At 39.5% G+C, this 21175-nt stretch overlaps 1 protein-coding gene across 3 annotated transcripts in view; it reads right to left on the minus strand.

The window, feature by feature from the left end:
* Nucleotides 1-21175, minus strand: part of MPP7 (MAGUK p55 scaffold protein 7) — a 291409-nt gene that overhangs the window by 69578 nt on the left and 200656 nt on the right. For 2 of the 3 annotated variants that reach the window (XM_019834129.2, XM_006933337.4), the window contains exons 9-11: nucleotides 18200-18274; nucleotides 17790-17986; nucleotides 17227-17291 (exon numbers count right to left, since the gene is read on the minus strand). In XM_019834129.2, coding sequence (XP_019689688.2) covers nucleotides 17227-17291; nucleotides 17790-17986; nucleotides 18200-18274 — 337 coding nt within the window. Of the gene's footprint in view, nucleotides 1-7845; nucleotides 7888-8895; nucleotides 8908-9007; nucleotides 9029-17226; nucleotides 17292-17789; nucleotides 17987-18199; nucleotides 18275-21175 lie in introns of all 3 variants that reach the window. The other variant, XM_019834123.2, reaches the window with a different exon arrangement.

Raw genomic sequence — 21175 nt, forward strand, 5'->3', positions numbered from 1 at the left:
GAGCTTTCCTAGAACTGGATAAATGTGCTATGCCCCGAGGATGGATATAGACCCATCCTGTGTACGTGGATATTCTTTAAAACTAGTGGCACTCAATGTATATGTGAAAGTTGTGGTGTCTGTTGGGATTTGACGTACACCAGGATACTATGGTCATCTGTACGACACAGTGACCAAAATGTCCCAAAACCATCTAGTTGACTTGTACTGTTCACACTACTTCTGTTAGTAAGAAAAACACTGATGGGAAATAAATCTCCAAAGGGTAAATTTTTCCTCAATGTGATAATTACCATAGACATAGAGGAGGAGAATGTTATGGTTAATTTTATGTGTCAACTTGGCTGAGCAATACTGCCCATATAGATATTTGTGCCAGCATTATTCCGATGTTTCTGTGAAGGTGTTTTTTTGGATGAGATTAACCTTTGGATCAGTGAACTTCAAACGAAACACATTACCTTCTATAATGTGGGTGGGCCTCAACTAATCAGTTGAAAAAAAAATCTCCCCTAAAAAAGAAGGAATTCTGCCAGCAGATGGCCTTTGGACTCAAACTACAACTCATTTCTGGGTCTCCAGCCTGCTGGCCTAACCTACAGATTTTGACTTACCAAGCCTCCACAATCATGTGAGCCAATTCCTTAGACTCTCTCTCTCTCTCTCTCTCTCACACACACACACACACACACACACACACACACACACACACACACACACACACTCTCTCTCTCTCTCTCTCTCTCTCTCTCTCTCTCTCTCTCTCTCTCTCTCTGTGTGTGTGTGTGTGTGTGTGTGTGTGTGTGTGTGTGTGTACACAGTTGCCTGAATAATATAGAGGATTAGAAGGGAAATGTTAAAATTTTAGAATAAACTAGCATTTCTTAGTGAAGAAATAAATTACATTTTAATATCATTTAGAATAGAGAAAACCAATGAAAATCAAACAATAAAATTGACAAACCGTTAACATACATACATCAGTAAAAAAAGAGAAGACACAAATTATTAAATTTAGGAATGAAAGAGGGGACATGGTTACCAAGAGGAAATAAAAAGATTTTAAGGGAATACTATCAATAGCTGTATGCCAACAAATTGGATACTCTAGATGAAATAGAGAAATTACTAGTGATTTATTACTCAAACTGAAAAAAGAAATAGAAAATCTGAATAAACCTTTAAGGAGCAAAGAGACTTAAATAGTAATCAAAAAACTTTGCAAAACGAAAAGCCCAGGACCAGATGGCTTCACAGATGAATTCTAGCACATGTTTAGAGAATAAGTGACACAATGAAACAAATTTACGAACACTTTAAAAAAGTGTAGGGAACACTTCCCACTCCATTACATGAGGCCAGTATTATCCTGATACCAAAGTCAAAGAAGTCACTAGAAAAAGAAAGTCTATAGACCAATATCCCTATTCCTCAAAATACTAGCAACCCAAATGCAGCAACATATATGAAGGATTATATCCCATGAGCAAGTGGGTCTTATATTAGCAATGTAAGGTTGGGGTCAACATATAAAAATCAATCAGTGTTATACGTCACATTACTAGAATGAGGAAAAAAGCCACATGATCATATCAATTGATGCAGAAAAAGGATCTTCTACATACACCATAAAGTATCCTTCAAATAGAGATGGTTTCACTACTTCCTTGCCAATCTGGAGGACTTTTATTTTTTTCCCTCGCCTAACTGCTCTGGCTTCCACCTCCAGTACTATGGTAAATAGAGAGACCAGAATGCACATCCTTGTTAGTTTCTGGTCTTAGGGAGAAAGTTCTCAGTCTTTCACCATTAAGCATGCTGTTAGCTGTTGGGTGTTAGTAGATGCCCTTGAACAAGTTGAGGAAATTCCTTTCTATTCTTAAGTTTTTATCATGAGAGGGTGTTGAATTTTGTCAAATGCTTTTCAACTCAACCATCTACCAACTGTTCATCAAGGTTGCGGGTACCTCCCACATCACTATATCAAAGGTTTATTCTCTTCCCTCCCCTTATTTGAGCACTCCTTCCCTTCCTACAACTTCACTTTTATTGGCTCCTAGAAAAATCACATCCCTGGATATCCTTCTATTTCATTTTTGGTTCTTCTCTTGTCCAAGCCTACATCTGCTCCCTGGTGATCTCATCCAGCTTCATGGCTTTAAATCTTACCTAACTTTGACAACTTCTGAATCAACAGCTGGAACTCAAAACTGCCTATCCAGTTGCCTATTGAACAATTCTATTTGAGTATCATAAACTCAGCATATCCCACAGAGGACCCTTGATTTCCCCCCACCCCAAACCTCTACTCCACAGTCTCTCCCATCTCAGGAACTGGTGACTCCGCCCTTGCAGTTACTAAGTCCAAAAATGGTGCACTCATCCTTGATTCTCCAACTTGTCTCAAAATCCTGTCTTATCTGCAAAATGTATTCCAAATCCCATATCTTATGATTACCTCCACTGACAATATTTTGTTTCCAGCCACAATCATTTCTTGCCTGGGTTCCCACATACCTCCCTGTCTCTGCCCTTGCTCCCTTGCAGTCCCTTCTCAACAGACCAGCCAGAGTGATCCTTAAAAATGTGTCAGGTCATGTCATTGGTCAGAATTCTTCAAGGATTTCAAATCTTACACACAATGAAGAGCTCCTCTGTCCCCTTCCTCTCCACTACCATTCTGTTACACTGCCAACCTCAAGTCCTATCCATCCGTGTTCATTGGTCTCCTTACTTACCCTTGGATGCATCAGGGTCCTGTCTCAGGGCCTTTGCACATACTTGTTTCACTCCTTGGAATTCTCATTCCCCACAAGGCTGCTTTTCAGTTTTTTGCTCAAACATAACCATTACACAGAGGCCTTCCTTAACCACTTAATAGAGAGTTGAAGCCCAGGGTGCCTGGATGGCTCAGTCAATTAAGTGTCCAACTCTTGATTTCTGCTTAGGTCATGATCTCATGGTTTGTGAGATTGAGCCCCATGTCAGGCTCTGTGCTGACAGTGCAGAGCCTGCTTAAGATTCTCTCTCTCTCTCTCTCTCTCTCTCTCTCTCGCTCTCGCTCTCTCTGTCCCACCCCTGCTCACTCTCGCTCTCAAAATAAATAAACTTAAAAAAAAAAAAGGAATTTGAAGCCCCATTTCCCCAGTTCCTCCATCATCCCATTCCTGTTTTGTTTCTTTATAGCACTAATTACCATTTAAGGTATTATATAATTGATTTAGTTGTCAGTCCCCAACCTACCCCCAATATGGAAGCTCTATGAAAGGGTATTTGTTTTGATCTTTGTTGAAACTCCAGTGCCTGGAAGAGTCTAGAACATAATAGGCATTCGATAAATATTAGGGGGGGAAATCCAGAAATACTACTATAATAGTTATATTTTGTAAATACCAGAAGAAACTGCTAACCAGGGTTAAAGTGGTTGTGCCTTGAGGGGAAAGGTAGGACTAGAAAGGAAAAGGGAAAGATGCACTTGTTTTGGGTTTGCAAGACTTGCAAATACTATTTGACTTCTCAAACAATTTATTAAATAGAGCCATATGGCATTCTATTGCCTTCTGACCTACAAAACAGGACTATGAAGCAATTTCATGGGCTTAACCTAATGCATATGTTACTCTAATAAAAATACAAAATTTAAAATTATTTTCAAAAATTTTGATGTGGGGAATACAAAAGAAAACTCAGAAGACAGGAGACAATTCACAGATTTGGCTATGTAGATCTTGTCTAGATGCTGTAAATCTTGGAATAGAAAACGGTAAAAGCCAACCAAAAGATCAGAAGAAAATGTGCACAACAGAGAGAGGGCTTAATATTCACGGCACACGAGGCGCTCATCTAACAAAAGACAAAGATATTGATAGAATTATTTGAGAAAAAAAAGAAAAACTAATAAAAAGTCACAGCATTAACACTCACAGTATATTTTAAGGTTTTTACCAGATAATACTTTTACCATAAGACAGTCATTTAGGTTAGCATGTTACTTTCGTGAGACCTCCTTTAAAAGTCCACTCTTAACTATAGAGAACTGATGGTCACCATCAGAGAGGTGGGGGGGGGGGGCGGGGGAGGTGGGAGCAATAGGTGATGGGGATTGAGGTATGCACTTGTCGTGATGAGCACTGGGGCGATGTATGGAAGTGTTGAATCACTACACTGGTTGCCTGAAACTAATATCACACTGTATGGTAACTAGCTGGAATTAAAAAAAAAATTAAAAAATAAAGAAAAAAATAACAAAAAAATAAAAATCTTGAGGATCTGGCTTTTTAGGGTAAAACAGAATCCCACATAACAGTCAACTTGTTCCATTATATTATTTATAATGTACATAATGTATATAATTGTAGTCTAAAAATAAAAAAAATAATATAATTTAAATTATATATATAATAACCAGAGGCTATGATCAAACTTGTTTATCCTGCAAAAGAAAACGTTTCAAATCTGTGGTCCTTATTTGAAGTGTTTCTTTAAAAGAAGACACTTATCAGAAACACAATTCGTTCATGAATCCTATTCTCTCATATTTGTTTTAAAAACAAGGGTCTTTTTATCGTATGCTTCTCTTCTCAGGCACCTTGCTAGACCCCCTTAACTTAGTCCTCCCTAAATGAACTTCAAGACACGTGAACCTGTGGCAGTCTCTTGCTACACACGTCAGACTAAGCATTTAGGCCAGAAGGAAACACCACCATGATGTGCATATATTAAAACACACTGGCCATGTTTTTTCCCTTTGCCACCGGAAAGGACAATTTTCTCTAAGAGCAGGAGCTGAGTGGAATGGATAGCTATAATCTGTCATCAGGGCTTGCGAATTCAAAAGCCTTCAGAAGCTAGACAGGCCGAAAAATCTTAAGTTGTCTTCCATCGACATGAATGCGTTTTGCACCACACACTCAGTCCTCAGAGAAACAGGGTGTCCCATTTTTCTTAAACACAATCTGGCTATATTTATTTCCGCCACACTGGAGAACACAGATCCCAAGGAATGCATCACTGGTATAACACAAACACCAGCACAGCTGTTAGGAGAACGTCTGCGGACGTCCCGCCTCAGCATGGCAAGACTGTAAGTGGTGGGCACTGTGCTCAACCAGAGACCTTATGCTCCATTTACAGAGTCAGTTGTAACTCGGCTCCAGCCGGTCATCAGAAGATGAAGGCCTAGTGTAGTCACGTCTTCCGCTTCGTCAAAGGAGTCAGAAATTTTTACGTGGAATTTCTCAAATTTGTGGACCTAACAAAAATATATATTTTGTCCAAACATAGCCTAAAGACTGTGCACTACCAGCTGGATATGAATCATTGTATGATGCATGATATTCCCATTTTACCGAGATGGTGCCCTCTTCTCGTCTGTAATTGGGTGATGTAGCATGGTCTCCTGGAAACAGAAAGCCCTCTGCCTTTTCCTAAAAACTACTCAGGGGCGTGGAGTATCTGCATGTTTTATCTCACCTGCTAATGCCAAGTTCTTTTAATCTAAAGCACTCCTGGAGGCTCAGTTCCACCCAATCTAGTCTGCTCTGGGGCTCTGTTCAACCAAAGTCCTTCTGATTTCAAGACTTTCAAGTCTTTACCATCAGCTCCATCATCTCTGTCTACGAATGGACCCTATTTCCCTCTCCCACTAAAATACTTCTGCTTTCAACTACAAAAATGACCTTAAACTCAACTGCTATCTTTCTTTCACTATCCATTCTTATTCCTTGACACCTTGCAATTTAGCTTCTCAGAGTTATCAGTGATTCTAGATAACAATGGAGCTCTTGCTAGATCGGATGGCATTTTACCCAGACCTCATTTTCCTGTAGTTTTTCACTGTTCAGGAAGCCAGCCCTTACTGTGGCCTCAGGGTTCCAGAGCACAGCAGAGAAAGCGCACACACATTGTGTCACCCAAATCTAAATAGGCCTGGTGCTTTGCAACAGTCACCTCTCCCCATGTTACTCCTTCCACCTTCATCCCCTGCTGCTAACTCTAATTCCACCTTACGCTTGGTGCCCAACTCTAACGTCATCTCTTATGGGACCGAGTCCTTCACTGCTGGGATGATCATCCCCTCAATCCTTGAATTACAGCATTTTATGTGACTCTCATCAGATACTGCTTTATACCACAGTCACTCACTGGATGGATACACACTACCATCTAACTGAGGTTAATGCCCTTCAACTCAGGGAAAGTAGGTACCTCTATTTTTGAGAGAGGTAGAAGCTTGTAGTAATGTCTGCCCATCTCTTCACATCTCCCTTTTGGCCAACGAACATTAGCACATGTGATGTGAGCAGAGGCTTCACATACACACTGGCGATTTTTTTCTCCGTCGCCGTCTGGAACCCTGAGATGCTTTACGGGCTAGTGTCCTGGAGGATGAACAACTATAGGACACAGAAACCAGTGGACCCAGTGAGCCCCCTACCCCTCAGACCAACCAGAGCCCAGCCAAACTACCAGACTGCAAAGATTCAGCAAGCTGACACAGACCAGAAGAACCACTCAGCTGACCACAGAATCAGGGCAATAAATACTTGCTGCCTGAAGCCATTAAAGCTTCTAAGGGTGTAAGGAGAAGGGATTAACCAATATACAGAATATTTGGCACACTGTACTGTTCTGAAATGAGTAAAGAAAGAATGAAACTTCAACTCCTGTCTGATCATCTACTTCTAGTTTTTCTAGCCTAAAAACGGGAATACTCTAGATTTCGGCATGGAGTTTCTGGTTTGTTTTGTACAATGAAAAACTAAAGGGCAGCATGCCGTCAAAGATCAAGTACAGGCATTCTACGTGCACAGATATATATGTGGAACAGGATGTACCATTCACTGTCTGTAGGTCCTTAGGTGTTTCCCGTAAACTTTCTGAACTTCAGTTTCCCTTCAGTAAAGTGGAAAAAATACCACCAGTCTCACAGCATTTGAGATAATATATATTAAATGCTAAACATAGTATCTGGCAAATTTCTCCAATAACCAAGAGACATTGTCTAAAATCAAGGAGGGTGAAGCAGTCGTCTCGAAAGCTGTGTTTCCACACAGTCACCTGTCACGAGTGCAACGTTTTTTCAACGTTTTTTATTTATTTTTTGGGACAGAGAGAGACAGAGCATGAACGGGGGAGGGGCAGAGAGAGAGGGAGACACAGAATCGGAAACAGGCTCCAGGCTCTGAGCCATCAGCCCAGAGCCCGACACGAGGCTCGAACTCACGGACCGCGAGATCGTGACCTGGCTGAAGTCGGACGCTTAACCGACTGCGCCACCCAGGCGCCCCCAGAGACCTTGGCTTTTGCTTATAACATCCCTTGGCGTGGCCACACTGGAAAATTTTCCCTTCCGATACAGATTAGCGCCTTAATCATAGGCTTATAGTTGGGGCTGTTCAATCAATGTTAGTAGAGGGGTGTTATGCGAAGAATAAATCATTAGAAGACAAAAACCAAAAAGTTACTTTGGAAGAAGTTATTTCAAAGCCTCGATTAATTAACAGCTAACCAGATAATTTAGAAAAGTCCAGCCGCTGTTAACTACATAAAATGACTTCACCACAGTTTTCGTCTTCTATCCAAAAACATACGATGATTTACAAAAATACAGCATCTGGAGAGCTTCTTGGACAGCACCACGAAAGCACACTATGAATTCCTTTATGTCCAACCCACTGAGCCTGTTTCACATAAAGGTTCATGCTACCCCTCCCGACCCCCCCCACCCCCACCGGAACATCAGAGCATGCTGGGGCGGATATGCTCATTTAAGATAAAACAACATCGTGGTTTTGAAGAAAGCAACAGAAAGAAAGAAATCCTCTTCCATGACCGATTGCTCACCTATATAGGTTCCACTGTGGCTACCAGCATATTCAGCATCTTCTGGATGGAGGGTAAAAGCATACAGAACAAAAGCCGAGAAATAAAGCAGAACAGTTAGAGAAGCCCAGCCACAGATGCAAAAAATAAATCACTCAAAACGATTCTGTAAAAGCACAGCGTCAACCAGCCCTCACAATGCCACTCTTAAACATAAAACATCTTGTTTTATATTTAAGTTTCGAGTCATGTTTCAAAACATCATGCGATTTGTTTTTTAACCTTCCGCAGGGGTTACCTGATGCAGTTCCAAGGAAATTATAAAAGGTCTGCCTACGATGTTTCTACTTTTCACAGGTAAGGAAATCACCACACTGGATCCCCAAAGTGAACTTATTTTTGTAAATCAGGCTCTTGGATAATATGTAAAATACAGAACTTATTTCGGCTCTCTGGATTAGAGAGAAAGGTTACAACGAAGACACAGTCTTTTCTTTTGATGGGAAGACATTCTGTGTCGGGAAGAACTAAAGGCAGAATATTTCTATTTTGATTTTGACTTTGAAAAATGAACAGAGGAAAGCAGTTTGAAACAAACAACGTGCTAGTCATTATTTCTTGGAGTTAAATGAAAACTGGGTTACGCGTCTCTTCAAATTTTAATTCAAGTAGCGGGGCACTTATTGCTTTAGAACCCTAATCTTCGCATCAATGTACTTCTGGAACTGAGAACACAGCTTGTGCAGACGTCAAATAGTTGAGAAGATGCCCCTGACATCCTTATGTTAAAGTGAGGATGTCGATATATTTGAACAGCATTGAGACTATTGGCAGAGGATAAAACAACGTACTATTGCAGATTACTTTCTATATTTCTGCTATATGAAACAAAAATAGTGCAGTTCTTTCTAAAACAAAGTCCAATCGTGATTTTCAGCTACTGTAATGTCAAGAGGGACGTCTGGATGTACAAAATCTTTTATAAACTACTTGCTATGTTCAATTTAATCCGCCCAGATGTGTACTAAACAAAATTAGTAGACTACGCCAGGGAAACTTTTATACATGTACCTTTAATTTCCTCTGAGAAGCACAAAGAAAATGAGAAAGCAAATGATTAAATGTGCAGAAAACACAAAGTAGGAAGAAGATGCATCTAAGGGAAAAAAAAAAATCCACCTACCACACTCAACTGTTTCCACATCTTAGAAAAGCCAAAGGGAAAAAAAAATGTATTTTAAATATTTCAAAGTTGTTAGTCAACAAATAAATAGAATTCATGAAAACCTACATTTTAGACTGCACTGGAGTCTTGGTCTAAAAAGAAGGTGTATACCAAAAGCAGTAAAAGCACAAGCCTTCATTCAGCTTATTAAGTGCCCAAATGGGAAAAATAATGAGGAAAAAACTTTTTTTTTTTTTTCAAAATAACACCTTCAACAGGGGATTATCTTCATAGCACAGCTCTGTCTGTAAACTAATCTATCTATTCAATACATAGGATGCATACTTAGACAACCCTTAAAACGCCCTTAAAATGTCTAGGTACCCTATAAATTTAACAATATTCTGGCAATTATCAACTTATTACAAATATGAAGTGAGTCAGGCAGAACCCTTTACTTCTTTTTGTCTATATTATTTGATGAAAAGTATTTTTTTGATCATGCATCCTACTGTGTTTATTTTTTTTTCAATATATGAAATTTATTGTCAAATTGGTTTCCATACAACACCCAGTGCTCATCCCAAAAGGTGCCCTCCTCATGATGAAAAGTATTTTTAAAAAAACAGTCTAAAAAATAGTTGTTACTGATAGGACAGAAATTTAAGAGTTGCGTTTGACTTAGGAGACTCACCTTCGGTTAAAGGTGGGAAACAAAATCTGGCAATTTAATAGCAGCAAAATGTAACCATGAGTCAAGGGAGAGCATATTTTGCTATGAGACCTTGTAGAATGAACAGGACAGTTCTCTGCTCACTTCTCTCTCTAAATAGCAGAGTGGGCCAAAGGAAACACTTAGGAGAGAGTGTGCACCATTTTATTTTTATCTTTCAAATACCTATGGGTCCTCCAACTACATTGGTTCTATCTGAACAGCATTAGTAAAAATGACAAGCATATCGTGTTATTCAGGCTCATATGATAAGTCACCCCAAGTTGTGAGTTTATCTACACTCACTTCTTAGTAGCTGTGAAATGCCATGTACATCTAAGGCAAGTTATCAGGAAACAAATAATAAACTTTGCAATGTGGATTAGGACAAGCCAAGCAACCTAGGCTTAGTGGAAATAACACAAGCTGTGCTTCAGATGGGTCAATCTGCAAACTCAGACATGCCACCATTAAGTGGACTGTTAAACAGAAAGTATGTTTTCTGATAGGAACAACAGGACTGAGGGTTGCACCCCGATTACAGAAACAGTGTCGTGTAAATCAGATGACAAAAGCCATGGATCACACACACACGTGCAAAAAAACAAACATCGCCATATCACATAGAGTATGGTATGTTTCATATTCTAATACAAGGTTGTACATTCTCAGAAGAGTATTTCCTCCACACTCTTACGTAGGAAGAGAATGACATTTTCTGCATGGTACACACGTGCATATATATCCAAGCAAGCATCATGCTTAATAGACATCCAACAGGAAAAGCAAAGAACGCTTTTCCTTAACACTTAGCAAGTTCAAACAAAGAGGAAAATATACAAAAGGCTGATCCCAGAAGACACTTGGGATTACTGCAGGATTCTCAACTATGGTAAGGCACTGTTCTGTGCGCTTTAAATGCATAAACTTACTGAATTCTCCAACAACTCTGAAGCCAGTGCTATTATCTCCAGGTTACAGATGGGAATCAGAGGTACAGGGAAGCAAAACACTCTTGGATGTGGACCCACACGATCTGGCTCCAGAGTCTGTGTTTTTAACTATCATACTATACCAATCACACCAAAATCACTTTTTAAATTACTCTAACTTCAGGCTAGGAAATACAAGTCAGGGGAGAGGTCAAATGAAGTAAGTTTCTTTTAATTTTCCAGTCTACTCCCACCATCTCCCAGCACACCAGCCTCTCGCCCCCTCCTCCCCCAAAGCTTGAACCACCCAAGTGCGTGTCTCCTGACCAGAGAGGTACAGGAGACTCTTCCCAGCATTACCAGGAGTCCACTCTCCACATCAACACTGAAGAGCTGGATGGGAGAATTACAAAAATCACCGAGGAGAGGCCAACAGGGTCACAAAGAGTAATTTTGGCAGTCTTCAGAGAACAGAGTGGAAAGGCTCTCGTGAAGAGCATTTGACGAGCTCAACATAACAGGGCAGAGGGAACTTTTCCACGCTGCTGGATGCTACTCTATGTAGAGCAATGTCAGATACTCTTGACAAGAGGAGAAACTGTGTCTAAATAGGTATGATAGCATTTACGGGGGCAAAGTTAAATCTCCACCCTAGAAGTTGCTTTCTTATGCCCCGCTCTGCCCCTATGCAATCTTCCCTAAAAGTCTGTAATAATCCACGACCAGTGACCACACCTCTAATTGTTAAGCAACTCTTTCTTACCTGCATGGTATTGGGTCCCCACGACAAAAGGCAAGAAACAGCGTGGTGTTAGAACCCTTCATATGGAAAGGCTAAACGCACACACCCTGATAGTATTTTAGAAGCAACATCTTCATTTATGGAAGTAGAACACAGTCTACTGAGATGAAAAGTGAGCAACAATAACTAGGCCGTCAGCTCAACCATCTCATGGCATGAGCAGTCAGACATGCAATTTATAGCTTAGTTCATCTCCACCTCTGTCCACACAAACTCTGACCTCTGGCATCTCCCCAAAAAAAGTAGTAAACATTAGGGGAAAAAAAGCCACATTCATTATTTTTTAAAACCCCACCGGTATTGAGAAAATATTTGCCAAAGTTTCAGGCATACAAATTTAACGTAAGAACATAAGCAAATCTACTTATTAATTTCTGAATTAAGTTTACATAGGAACATAATAAATAAGCATTGTTTAAGATGCCAAGAGGAAGGAGCTTACTCAACTTGAAAAGTTGTATTATAACAACCTGTAGAGTACGGTTATGTATATTATTCTCAAATTTTTGGCCTTCCAAGATACTGGTACCATGGAGAGAGAATTCATTTGCTTACTCAGTGTTTAAATCATGCTGTTGGCAGGGGTGGCTGGGTGGCTCAGTCGGTTGAGCATCTGACTCTTGATTTCGGCTCAGGTCATGATCCCAGGGTCATGGGATCAAGTCCCGTGTCGGGTTCTACACTGAGTGTGAAGCTTGCTTGGGATTCTCTCTCCCTCTCTCTCAAAAATAAAAATAAAAAACAAAACTAAAACATTTAAATTGTGCTGTTGATTGTGATCTTCAATCCCCAAAATGCTTGTCTTTGAATGAACTCAGTTATATCCTGTTTGAATTCAATATTAAGTATTTATCCAATTAAACAAATGTATCCACATGACAGCAGCCACAACTGGCTAAAACAAATTCTAAATATGGCATTTTGTGTTTTTACATTCTAATCTTTAAAAGGTCAAAAAAATCATACCTTCTGGGTTTTAAGAGTACTATAGGGGCACCTGGTGGCTCAGTCGGCTAAGCATCCGACCTCGGCTCAGGTGATGATCCTCATGGCTCCTGAGTTCGAGCCCCGCATCGGGCTCTGTGCTGACAGCTCAGAGCCTAGAGCCTGCTTTGGATTCTGTGTCTCCCTCCCTCTCTGCCCCTCCCCAACTCGTGCTCTGTCTCCCTCTCTCTCTCAAAAATAAACAAACATTAAAAAAAATTAAAGCATTCTAAAGAACTGTTTTATAAAAGAAAAATTTTAAATTCATATTATTCAATCACCAGTATGAGAAATTTTCAGGTATTTATGTTTTGATAACTAGAAAAGGAAATTAATTACTGTAAATGAAGATCATACTGGAGTATTCTCCTGTAAAATATACTACTTGAATAAGAAGAGCCTTCTGAATACCATGTAAACCAGATTTAAATATGTTATGGGACACTGTGGTGGTTGTATCAGTTAAGCATCCAACTCTTGATTTCAGTTCAGGTTATGGTCTCACGATTCATGAGATTGAGTCCCACACTGGGCTCTGTGCTGACAGTGTAAAGCCTGCTTGGGATTCTCATATTCTCTCTCTCTCTCTCTGCCCCTCTTCCCAGTCATGCTCTGTCTCTCTCTCTCTCTCTCAAAATAAATATTTTAAAAAGAAAGAAAGAAGTCATATGCTGTTGAGGTCAAAGTTATTAATGTTTGTAACTGTTAGGAAGACAATTCTTAACTTATAAAGTTTAACTTCAACAAAAGGGAACAGACAATATTTTGATTAAGGAGAATCCTGTTTCTTTTTAAATGTTAGCTGATATCATACTGCTTTATATACATGCAGCTGAACTATAAAAAATAAGGTTTTGGCAGAAAACCATATAGAGCACTTTAAATTATAGCGACACAAGAATTGCAAGCTGCCAAGCGTCAATCACGAAAACTACTCCTGTATGTTACTTGACAATAAGATATACTCTGAACTCATTTCCAAAACACTTAACCTGTATCTTTCATGTAATAATCTTTGAGTTGGCTGTGTCACAGAAAGCCTATCATACTTCTAGGTCTGCTCTTCTCCGTGACTAATGTAAATCCACTGTGTAAGAACCTATCATCAGATGAAAGGAGGGAACACAGACTTCCATGACAAATGTCTTTGTTGGGTAAACTATTCTTCGAAAAAAATAGGAGGTGAGTAAAGGAGATAAGTCCCTCTCTCAAGCTTCTAAGATTTAATTACGCTCTAGTTTTAAGAGTTTGTATTTTTCAGGAATGTTTAATTTCAAGGGACAAATTATTTTCTTTGAGAGGCCTATGTTTTCAGTCTGTATTCGATATGCCATGATTCTTAAGGAGAGGAAATAACCGGAGGCACCTGAGTGGCTCAGTCGGTTAAGCATCCGACTTTGGCTCAGGTCATGATCTCGCAGCTTGAGAATTTGAGCCCCGCATCGGGCTCTGTGCTGACAGCTCAGAGCCTGGAGCCTGCTGCAGATTCTGTGCCTCCATCTCTGTGTTCCTGCCCTGCTTGCATTCTGTCTGTCTCTGTCTCTGTCTCAAAAATAAATAAAGATTAGAAAAATAAATTTTAAAAAAGAGGTGCGGGGTAGGAAATAACCAAGCACCAAAGATGACTACCACAGAGTTTTGCACGAGAATGCCAGCTTTAAAGTCTGAAGAAGTCAGTATTCTGGCTCTTGATTTTATCTACCATGGAGCCAGGGTCTAGAGCTGTAGCAAAAACATAAATGCAAAGATAATAGTCCTGGATCCTCTGTTTCTATCTTGACATTGACTGAAGCCCTATAGTTTCAGAGTTTTTCCTCCATGCAAACTTTAGTTATGATGATACACTGTGAGTCAAATAAAGACTAAACCCATAGTAATACAAGCAATTATTTTGTGAAAAAAGTTAACTGGCCAATTTGATATATATTACCTGAGTCATCATCCTAAAATTCAATGTTTAACACTATCTCCTAGGTTTTAAGTGTACTTGTAAAATTTAGTACAGAAAATTATCGTGACTATTTTTTAGTAAGTGTATAAACACCAACATGACAGAATTCTTTTAAAAACATTTACATTAAGTTAGAAACTTTTCTTAACACCTAGTCTGTGAATTATTCAAAGTCATATAAATAAGGGGCACCTGGGTGGCTCAGTTGGTTAAGCATCCCCCTTTGGTTCAGGTCATGATCTCACAGTAAGTGAGTTCGAGCCCCTCATCGGGCTCCATGATGACGGTGCAGAGCCTGCTTCGGATTCTCTCTCTCCCTCTCTCCCCGACCCTTCCACTCGCTCGCTCTCTCACTCTCTCTCAAAAAATAAACTTAAAAAAAACCCCAAAGTCATGTAAATAAAAGATTTTATATCAACTTTATTTTTTTTCATAGCATTATTCTGTAATTTAGCAAAGAGCATGATAGATGTCTTATCCTAAAAATCCAAGTACCGAATGTTGAAGTCCAGAAAGTGTTGGGTCAAATGGCCTTTACAAGTGTAGTTATATAAACAATCACTAACAAATACACAGATTACAAAACAAAGTGCTTTTAAATGACTTTAAAAATGTTAAGAACCAGTATAATAATTTTGGCATAACTTTTGAGTTCAGAGATTTAGGAGACAGCACTAAAAAAAAACTTCGAATGGAATTTTATTTAATTTTTTAAAATGTTTATTTATTTTTGAGAGAGAGAGAGAGAGAGAGAATGTGAGCAGCACAGGGGCAGAGAGAGGGAGGGAGACATGAATTTCGAAGCAGGCTCCAGGCTCTGAGCCATCAGCACAGAGCCTGACGTGGGGCTCGAACTCATGAACCGTGAGATCATGACCAGAGCCGAAGTCAGATGCTTCACTGACTGAGCCACCCAGGTGCCCTTCAAATGGAATTTTAATTGATAATAAAAGTCCTCGATTCCTATTTAATCTCCATAGAACTATACTGTTTCTTTGAATAAGGCCATATTTTCTATTCGCTAGTGATCTGGATAATATTGACCAGATTTGTTTTTATTTAAAACCAGAGAACATCTGTAGATGAGAACAACCAATGTGTCTCTCCATGAATCAAGTCTAATTTTAAAACAAGAGAAAAGATGGAAGTGAATGGAGAATCAGTGAACATTCCTAAATGGTATTTTTAAGAGGCAGAAAAAGAAAGAAAAAAAAAAACCCTCAAAACAAAACAAAACAAAAAACCCTAACACATTCAGATAAAAGCATTTAGGTAATTTTGGAATAAGTATTTCTCAGATTCAAATATTAAGGTATTGTCATATAAAAAACTATGCATATTAACGGACAAAAACCATTCATTAAATTAACACCTCTACATAAACACACACACACACAACCCCTCTCATATTCACACGCATTTATACTAAAACCAGTTTGAGGAGAGCTATTACAAAGACAATACATACCTACTCTGTGTAGTTCTTTAAAGAAACATATTTATAAAGACTTTCACTAAATGAGAATTCATAATTATATCAAACTAGACATTTCTGAGCTGCCTAAGACTCAAACAAATTGGGGGTATGGATTCAGATTCAGGTAGAATTACATCGATTTCCTTTTCCAGCTACACACACTTTATCCCATATGCACCAAATATCTTCGAAGGGGGCAGGCCCCAGTTTAGAAATCCTTCAAAGAGCAAGTCAGGTGGATACCCCACAGCCCCTGCCAGCGAAAATTCATCACACTTAAAAACGATGCAACATTCTGGTTAAGCTGTAGGCTTTCTGATGTCACAATCCATGTGGCATTCTATGACAAGTGTGTTTTCCTTCTGCCCAGACTTAACGGAGCAAGAACAAGCAGGCTTTTGAATCCGTGCTCCACTTGAAGTATTTGCTTGCTCTGTGAGATTTATACTCGACTGTAGTTTGGCTCTCTTATAATGTAATTCCTGGGCTATACGCGTCTACAAACTGACAGAAATAACAGGAGATGTGAAAAATGCAACAATACTAAAACCAGATGTTGGTGTAAAATTCCAGGACCATTTATTTGTGCATTCTGCCTTTTAATGTACAATCTCTGTGTTGAAAACAAAAGGCTTTTTTTACTCTGAAAATGCCTAGAACCAGGAAACGTTTAGAGGAGATGAAGTAGGGAATTTATGGGACGGGGATTTGACAGGGGTGAGGCGTGGGGAGTAAAGAGAAACTGAGAGAAGGGCAGGATGAAGCGGCGGGGGGGGGGGGGGGGGGGGGGGGGAGGGGGCGGTGAGCTGGTGGGGGAGGGAAAGGCATCTAAATCCACACTATCTTTTTCAGTAATCCAACCTTATCCTTTTTCTTATTTTGTTTTAACCTAGTCTCGTAACAACTCCAAACAGGCAGGTTAAAGGTCAGAGTTCCTGTGATTTCTGGATAAGCAAGGAAGAAAGAAGAACAATGGTTCTTGGGCACAACAGCCTTTGTGCCCAAGAGAGTGGTGGGTTTTCTCCCCCTAATTTGACCAAGAAGTGTCCTCCCCAAACCTTCCAGCTTGGGAGAAATCAAAGAGTTGCACTTTAGGTTACATTTGTAAAACACCTACATTCAGGAGCCAAGGAGAGTAGTAGTTATTTTCTTAAAGTGTGAGCCATGGGTTTATTATAAACCCTGCAAACACCCCTCTCTTCCAAAGATTCACTTCAATATTCTACTATGAATTTCTTATTTGTTTGGCTGCCATGAAACGATGACCCCAAAGCTATCACAGGGCAATACGAGCTCTCGTTCTACCACAAACACCTGCTTTAATAGTCAAAAATAAACAGCAAGATTTGGTTACTCTGCATTTTTATTAACAAACTTACATGATTTCCTGTTGGAAACTTTCAAGGGCTGAACTAATATTTCTGGTCGTCTCAGAGCCAATCTCCTGGGGGAAAAAGAAGGTCAATGCCTATCAATTTTCAGTACAGATCCAAGATTAATATAACACCAAAATATTAAAAGTCCCAAGGAAAAAAAAAAAAAAAGCGGGAAGCCAGGGGAAAAATGGACACAATGCAATCTATTCAAATTTAAAAAATGAGTCCTCTAACTTCCCAAGTTTTAGAAATCCTCCCCACTCCCAAATCACTCTTCTTCTTTTTCCATCTTTCACATCAGTACAGCTTCGGATATTAATGTGCTATTTTTCCATTTGCTTCATAACAAAAACCGAATATGACCCCGGTACCGTCGTGTTATTTTTGGTCATTATTCATACTTAGTTAGACAAAACAGAAACCCAAACCTGGGGGGGGGGGGGAATAAAGGATTCTGAAGCAAGGTTTCAGTGCTTATTTTATCACAACTATCCTCGAGTGATATTTTGCAGAGAACAAAAGGTCACTTGAAGCAAAAGCCCAGTAATGGTGCACCAGTTGCTCACCTTTCCTGGAAATGCCTTGAGGGAATCAAGCCTGCCCTGGGATTGGCGTCACCTTCATGTGTCGCTTGCCACCATGTTGCATCATCTTGGCTCATAATCTGAAGGATATCTCCCTTTTTGAAAGAAAGCCCAGCTTCCTTACATGGAATCGCTTTATCCTCATTAGGGTCATAGTCAAAGAGGGCTTTGATAAACATCTGGAAGAAAGTTTCATTTAAAAGGAGTAAATACAAAAAAATAAATGTGGAGGGGCCAACATTCTCCTTTGATTTAAGAATACTTTTTTTTTTAAAAAGAGATTATTAAAATCCACTTGCTGTGACAAAGAGGATATGTATTAGAAGGAAAAACGTTAGTGCCCGCCCCCCGCCCCGCAAAACAAACCAAAAAGCTTCTTAAGTAATGATTACCTTGCCTTCCTTAGACGGCGTCTCCTCTTTGATGCTGGGTATAATCTTAAATGTAATTGCTCCCTGAGACTGAGCCTGATAACAGAGGAAAGACTTATCAGAACACTTGTAGAGCCAAGGAGAAGACAGGCAAAAAAGGTAGAAAATGGAATGATTCTGAAAATTTACAAGCTTGGGGTTTCTACTCTTAAACCAAACTGAGGAAACTATTTTTGTAGAAATTCCTGTAATATGAGAAAGCACTCAAGTTTGTCAAGTTAAAAAACATGAAACACCAAACCCACATTTACCTCCTGTGCACTTTTCAAATGCCAATGAACATATTACCATCCATGTTGAGCAACTTCATAGAAACACAGAACATGCACAGTGCCTTCTACAGACAATATTATACGGTGAGAACAGATGATGTGCAAGGTTCAGGCTATTACATTTAAGTATCGGCATCCATGTTTTTAGGGTCAAAATACCCGAACTGTCAGCAACGCAGTTATAAATACATGATTCAATTGTATATATATTAGCTGCAAGGCTCATCAGAAAAAAATAATGAAGAACATCCAGTGCTATTAAATTCTGGTCAGTGAGTAAAATACCAAATGTAATAGCTTAATTAAAAGGTAAAGAGAGGGGCGCCTGGGTGGCTCAGTCGGTTAAGCGTCCGACTTCGGCTCAGGTCATGATCTCACGGTCCGTGAGTTCGAGCCCCACATCGGGCTCTGTGCTGACAGTTCAGAGCCTGGAGCCTGCTTCCGATTCTGTGTCTCCCTCTCTCTCTGCCCCTCCCCTGCTCATGCCCTGTCTCTGTCTCAAAAATAAATAAAAACATTAAAAAAATTTTTTTTAAAAAAGGTAAAAAGACATCCATTCTAATTTCATTAAGGCAAGCAAAAACAATACGTGCAATTCTTTTCTGACCATGTCAGATGAGAACAGGTCTCCCTTTAATATACTCTCACGTCATTGTCTATTCCTCTTTTTAGCCTTTATCGTAACTGTACTTAAATAATCATTTATGCAATTATTTCTTTTTCAAAATATTTTTTTTAAATATATGAAATTTATTGTCAAATTGGTTTCCATACAACACCCAGTGCTCATCCCAACAGGTGCCCTCCTCAATACCCATCACTCACCCTCCCCTCCCTCCCCCCATCAGCCCTCAGTTTGTTCTCAGTTTTTAAGAGTCTCTTATGCTTTGGCTCTCTCCCACTCTAACCTTTTTTTTTCCTTCCCCTCCCCCATGGGTTTCTGTTAAGTTTCTCAGGATCCACATAAGAGTGAACACATATGGTATCTGTCTTTCTCTGTATGGCTTATTTCACTTAGCATCACACTCTCCAGTTCCATCCACATTGCTACAAAGGGCCATATTTCATTCTTTCTCATTGCCACGTAGTACTCCATTGTGTATATAAACCACAATTTCTTTATCCATTCATCAGTTGATGGACATTTAGGCTCTTTCCATAATTTGGCTATTGTTGAGAGTGCTGCTATAACCATTGGGGTACAAATGCCCCTATGTATCAGTACTCCTGTATCCCTTGTTTAAATTCCTAGCAGTGCTCTTGCTGGGTCATAGGGTAGGTCTATTGCAATTATTTCTTAACATCTGTTATCCCTGGTAAGTTGTCAGCTCTGTGACGGCACTGAATATCTGGCACATATATGAGAAGAATGAGGGAGGAAAGCAAAGAGGAAGACAGCATGAGGCAGATAGGAAAGGAAGGAGGCAGGAAGCAGAGAGAGACAGGAGAATGGGGGGATATCTCTGAGGCTTACTGTCAATAGTGTGCTCATAAACCAGGGCTCTGCTGTGGAAAAAAGAAAAGAAAAGAGAAGAGAAGAGAAGAGAAGAGAAAGAGAAGAGAAGAGAAGAGAAGAGAAGAGAAGAGAAGAGAAGAGAAGAGAAGAGAAGAGAAGAGAAGAGAAAAAAGAAAAGAGAAAAGAAAAGAAAAGAAAAGGCCCTGATTTGTATTGTTTGCCAATTTTCATGGACCACAGCCAGCTTCCATTTACCAGTGTGACGTACCTAAGTCAAGTTGGGAAAAGCCGCACAGACTCAGGTCATGCAAATGTAAAGAGCCAGCTCCAGTACAGCACAGAGACTCAAATATAGTGAGGTTTTAACAGTACAAATACCAGAATTTTATAACAGGAGTGATTTCAAAATGGCACTATCATTGTTATTGCTTACCATAAAAGAATTCACAAATCTTTTTTAAAAAATTTTTAAATGTTTATTTTGAGAGAGATAAAGAGCAAACAGGGGAGGGGCAGAGAGAGGGAGACAGGGAATCCCAAGCAGGCTGTGCACCGTCAGCACAGAGCCCGATGCGAGGCTCGAACTCACAAACCATGAGATGAGTTGGACTACTTAACTTACTAAGCCACCCGGGTGCCCCAAGAATTCACAAATCTTATTAGGAATTCATATAATACTGAATTGCATAGGTAGAGAGAAAGCAAGTCTTCTTTATGATCCCTTCCCATTCTACTAGTGTGTGTGTGTGTGTGTGTGTGTGTGTGTGTTAATGTATACAATGCCCTTAGAACAGTGACCTTTAAGGGCTCAACCACCATAAGCAGTTACTAGTATTACTAAGTCACACCCGTCTATCAGCCATTGTGATTGTCTCATAGGAATCCACCATATGGGTGAATGATTAGTCAATCAATGCAACCTTCTTGCTATTTCTAAATATTTTTTAAATCTTACTTATATAATACATTTGCCAAATTACGTCCTAAGGGTTATTTCCAAAAACTGAATTTCTTGATTAAGGATATGTAAATTTAAAAATTTTGATAGTTTCAGATAGCTGTCTCAAAAGGATTTACTACCAGAAGCATATAAGTATGCATCTATGTCCCCAGAATCTGACTGACTGTAGCCATTATCAAGTTTTTAAATCCCTCTAATCCCATATTTTTCAGACACCATGTTTTCTTTTATAAATTTTTCTATGTTTT

Source organism: Felis catus, chromosome B4 (assembly GCF_018350175.1).
Source record: "Felis catus isolate Fca126 chromosome B4, F.catus_Fca126_mat1.0, whole genome shotgun sequence".
Taxonomy (NCBI): domain Eukaryota; kingdom Metazoa; phylum Chordata; class Mammalia; order Carnivora; family Felidae; genus Felis; species Felis catus.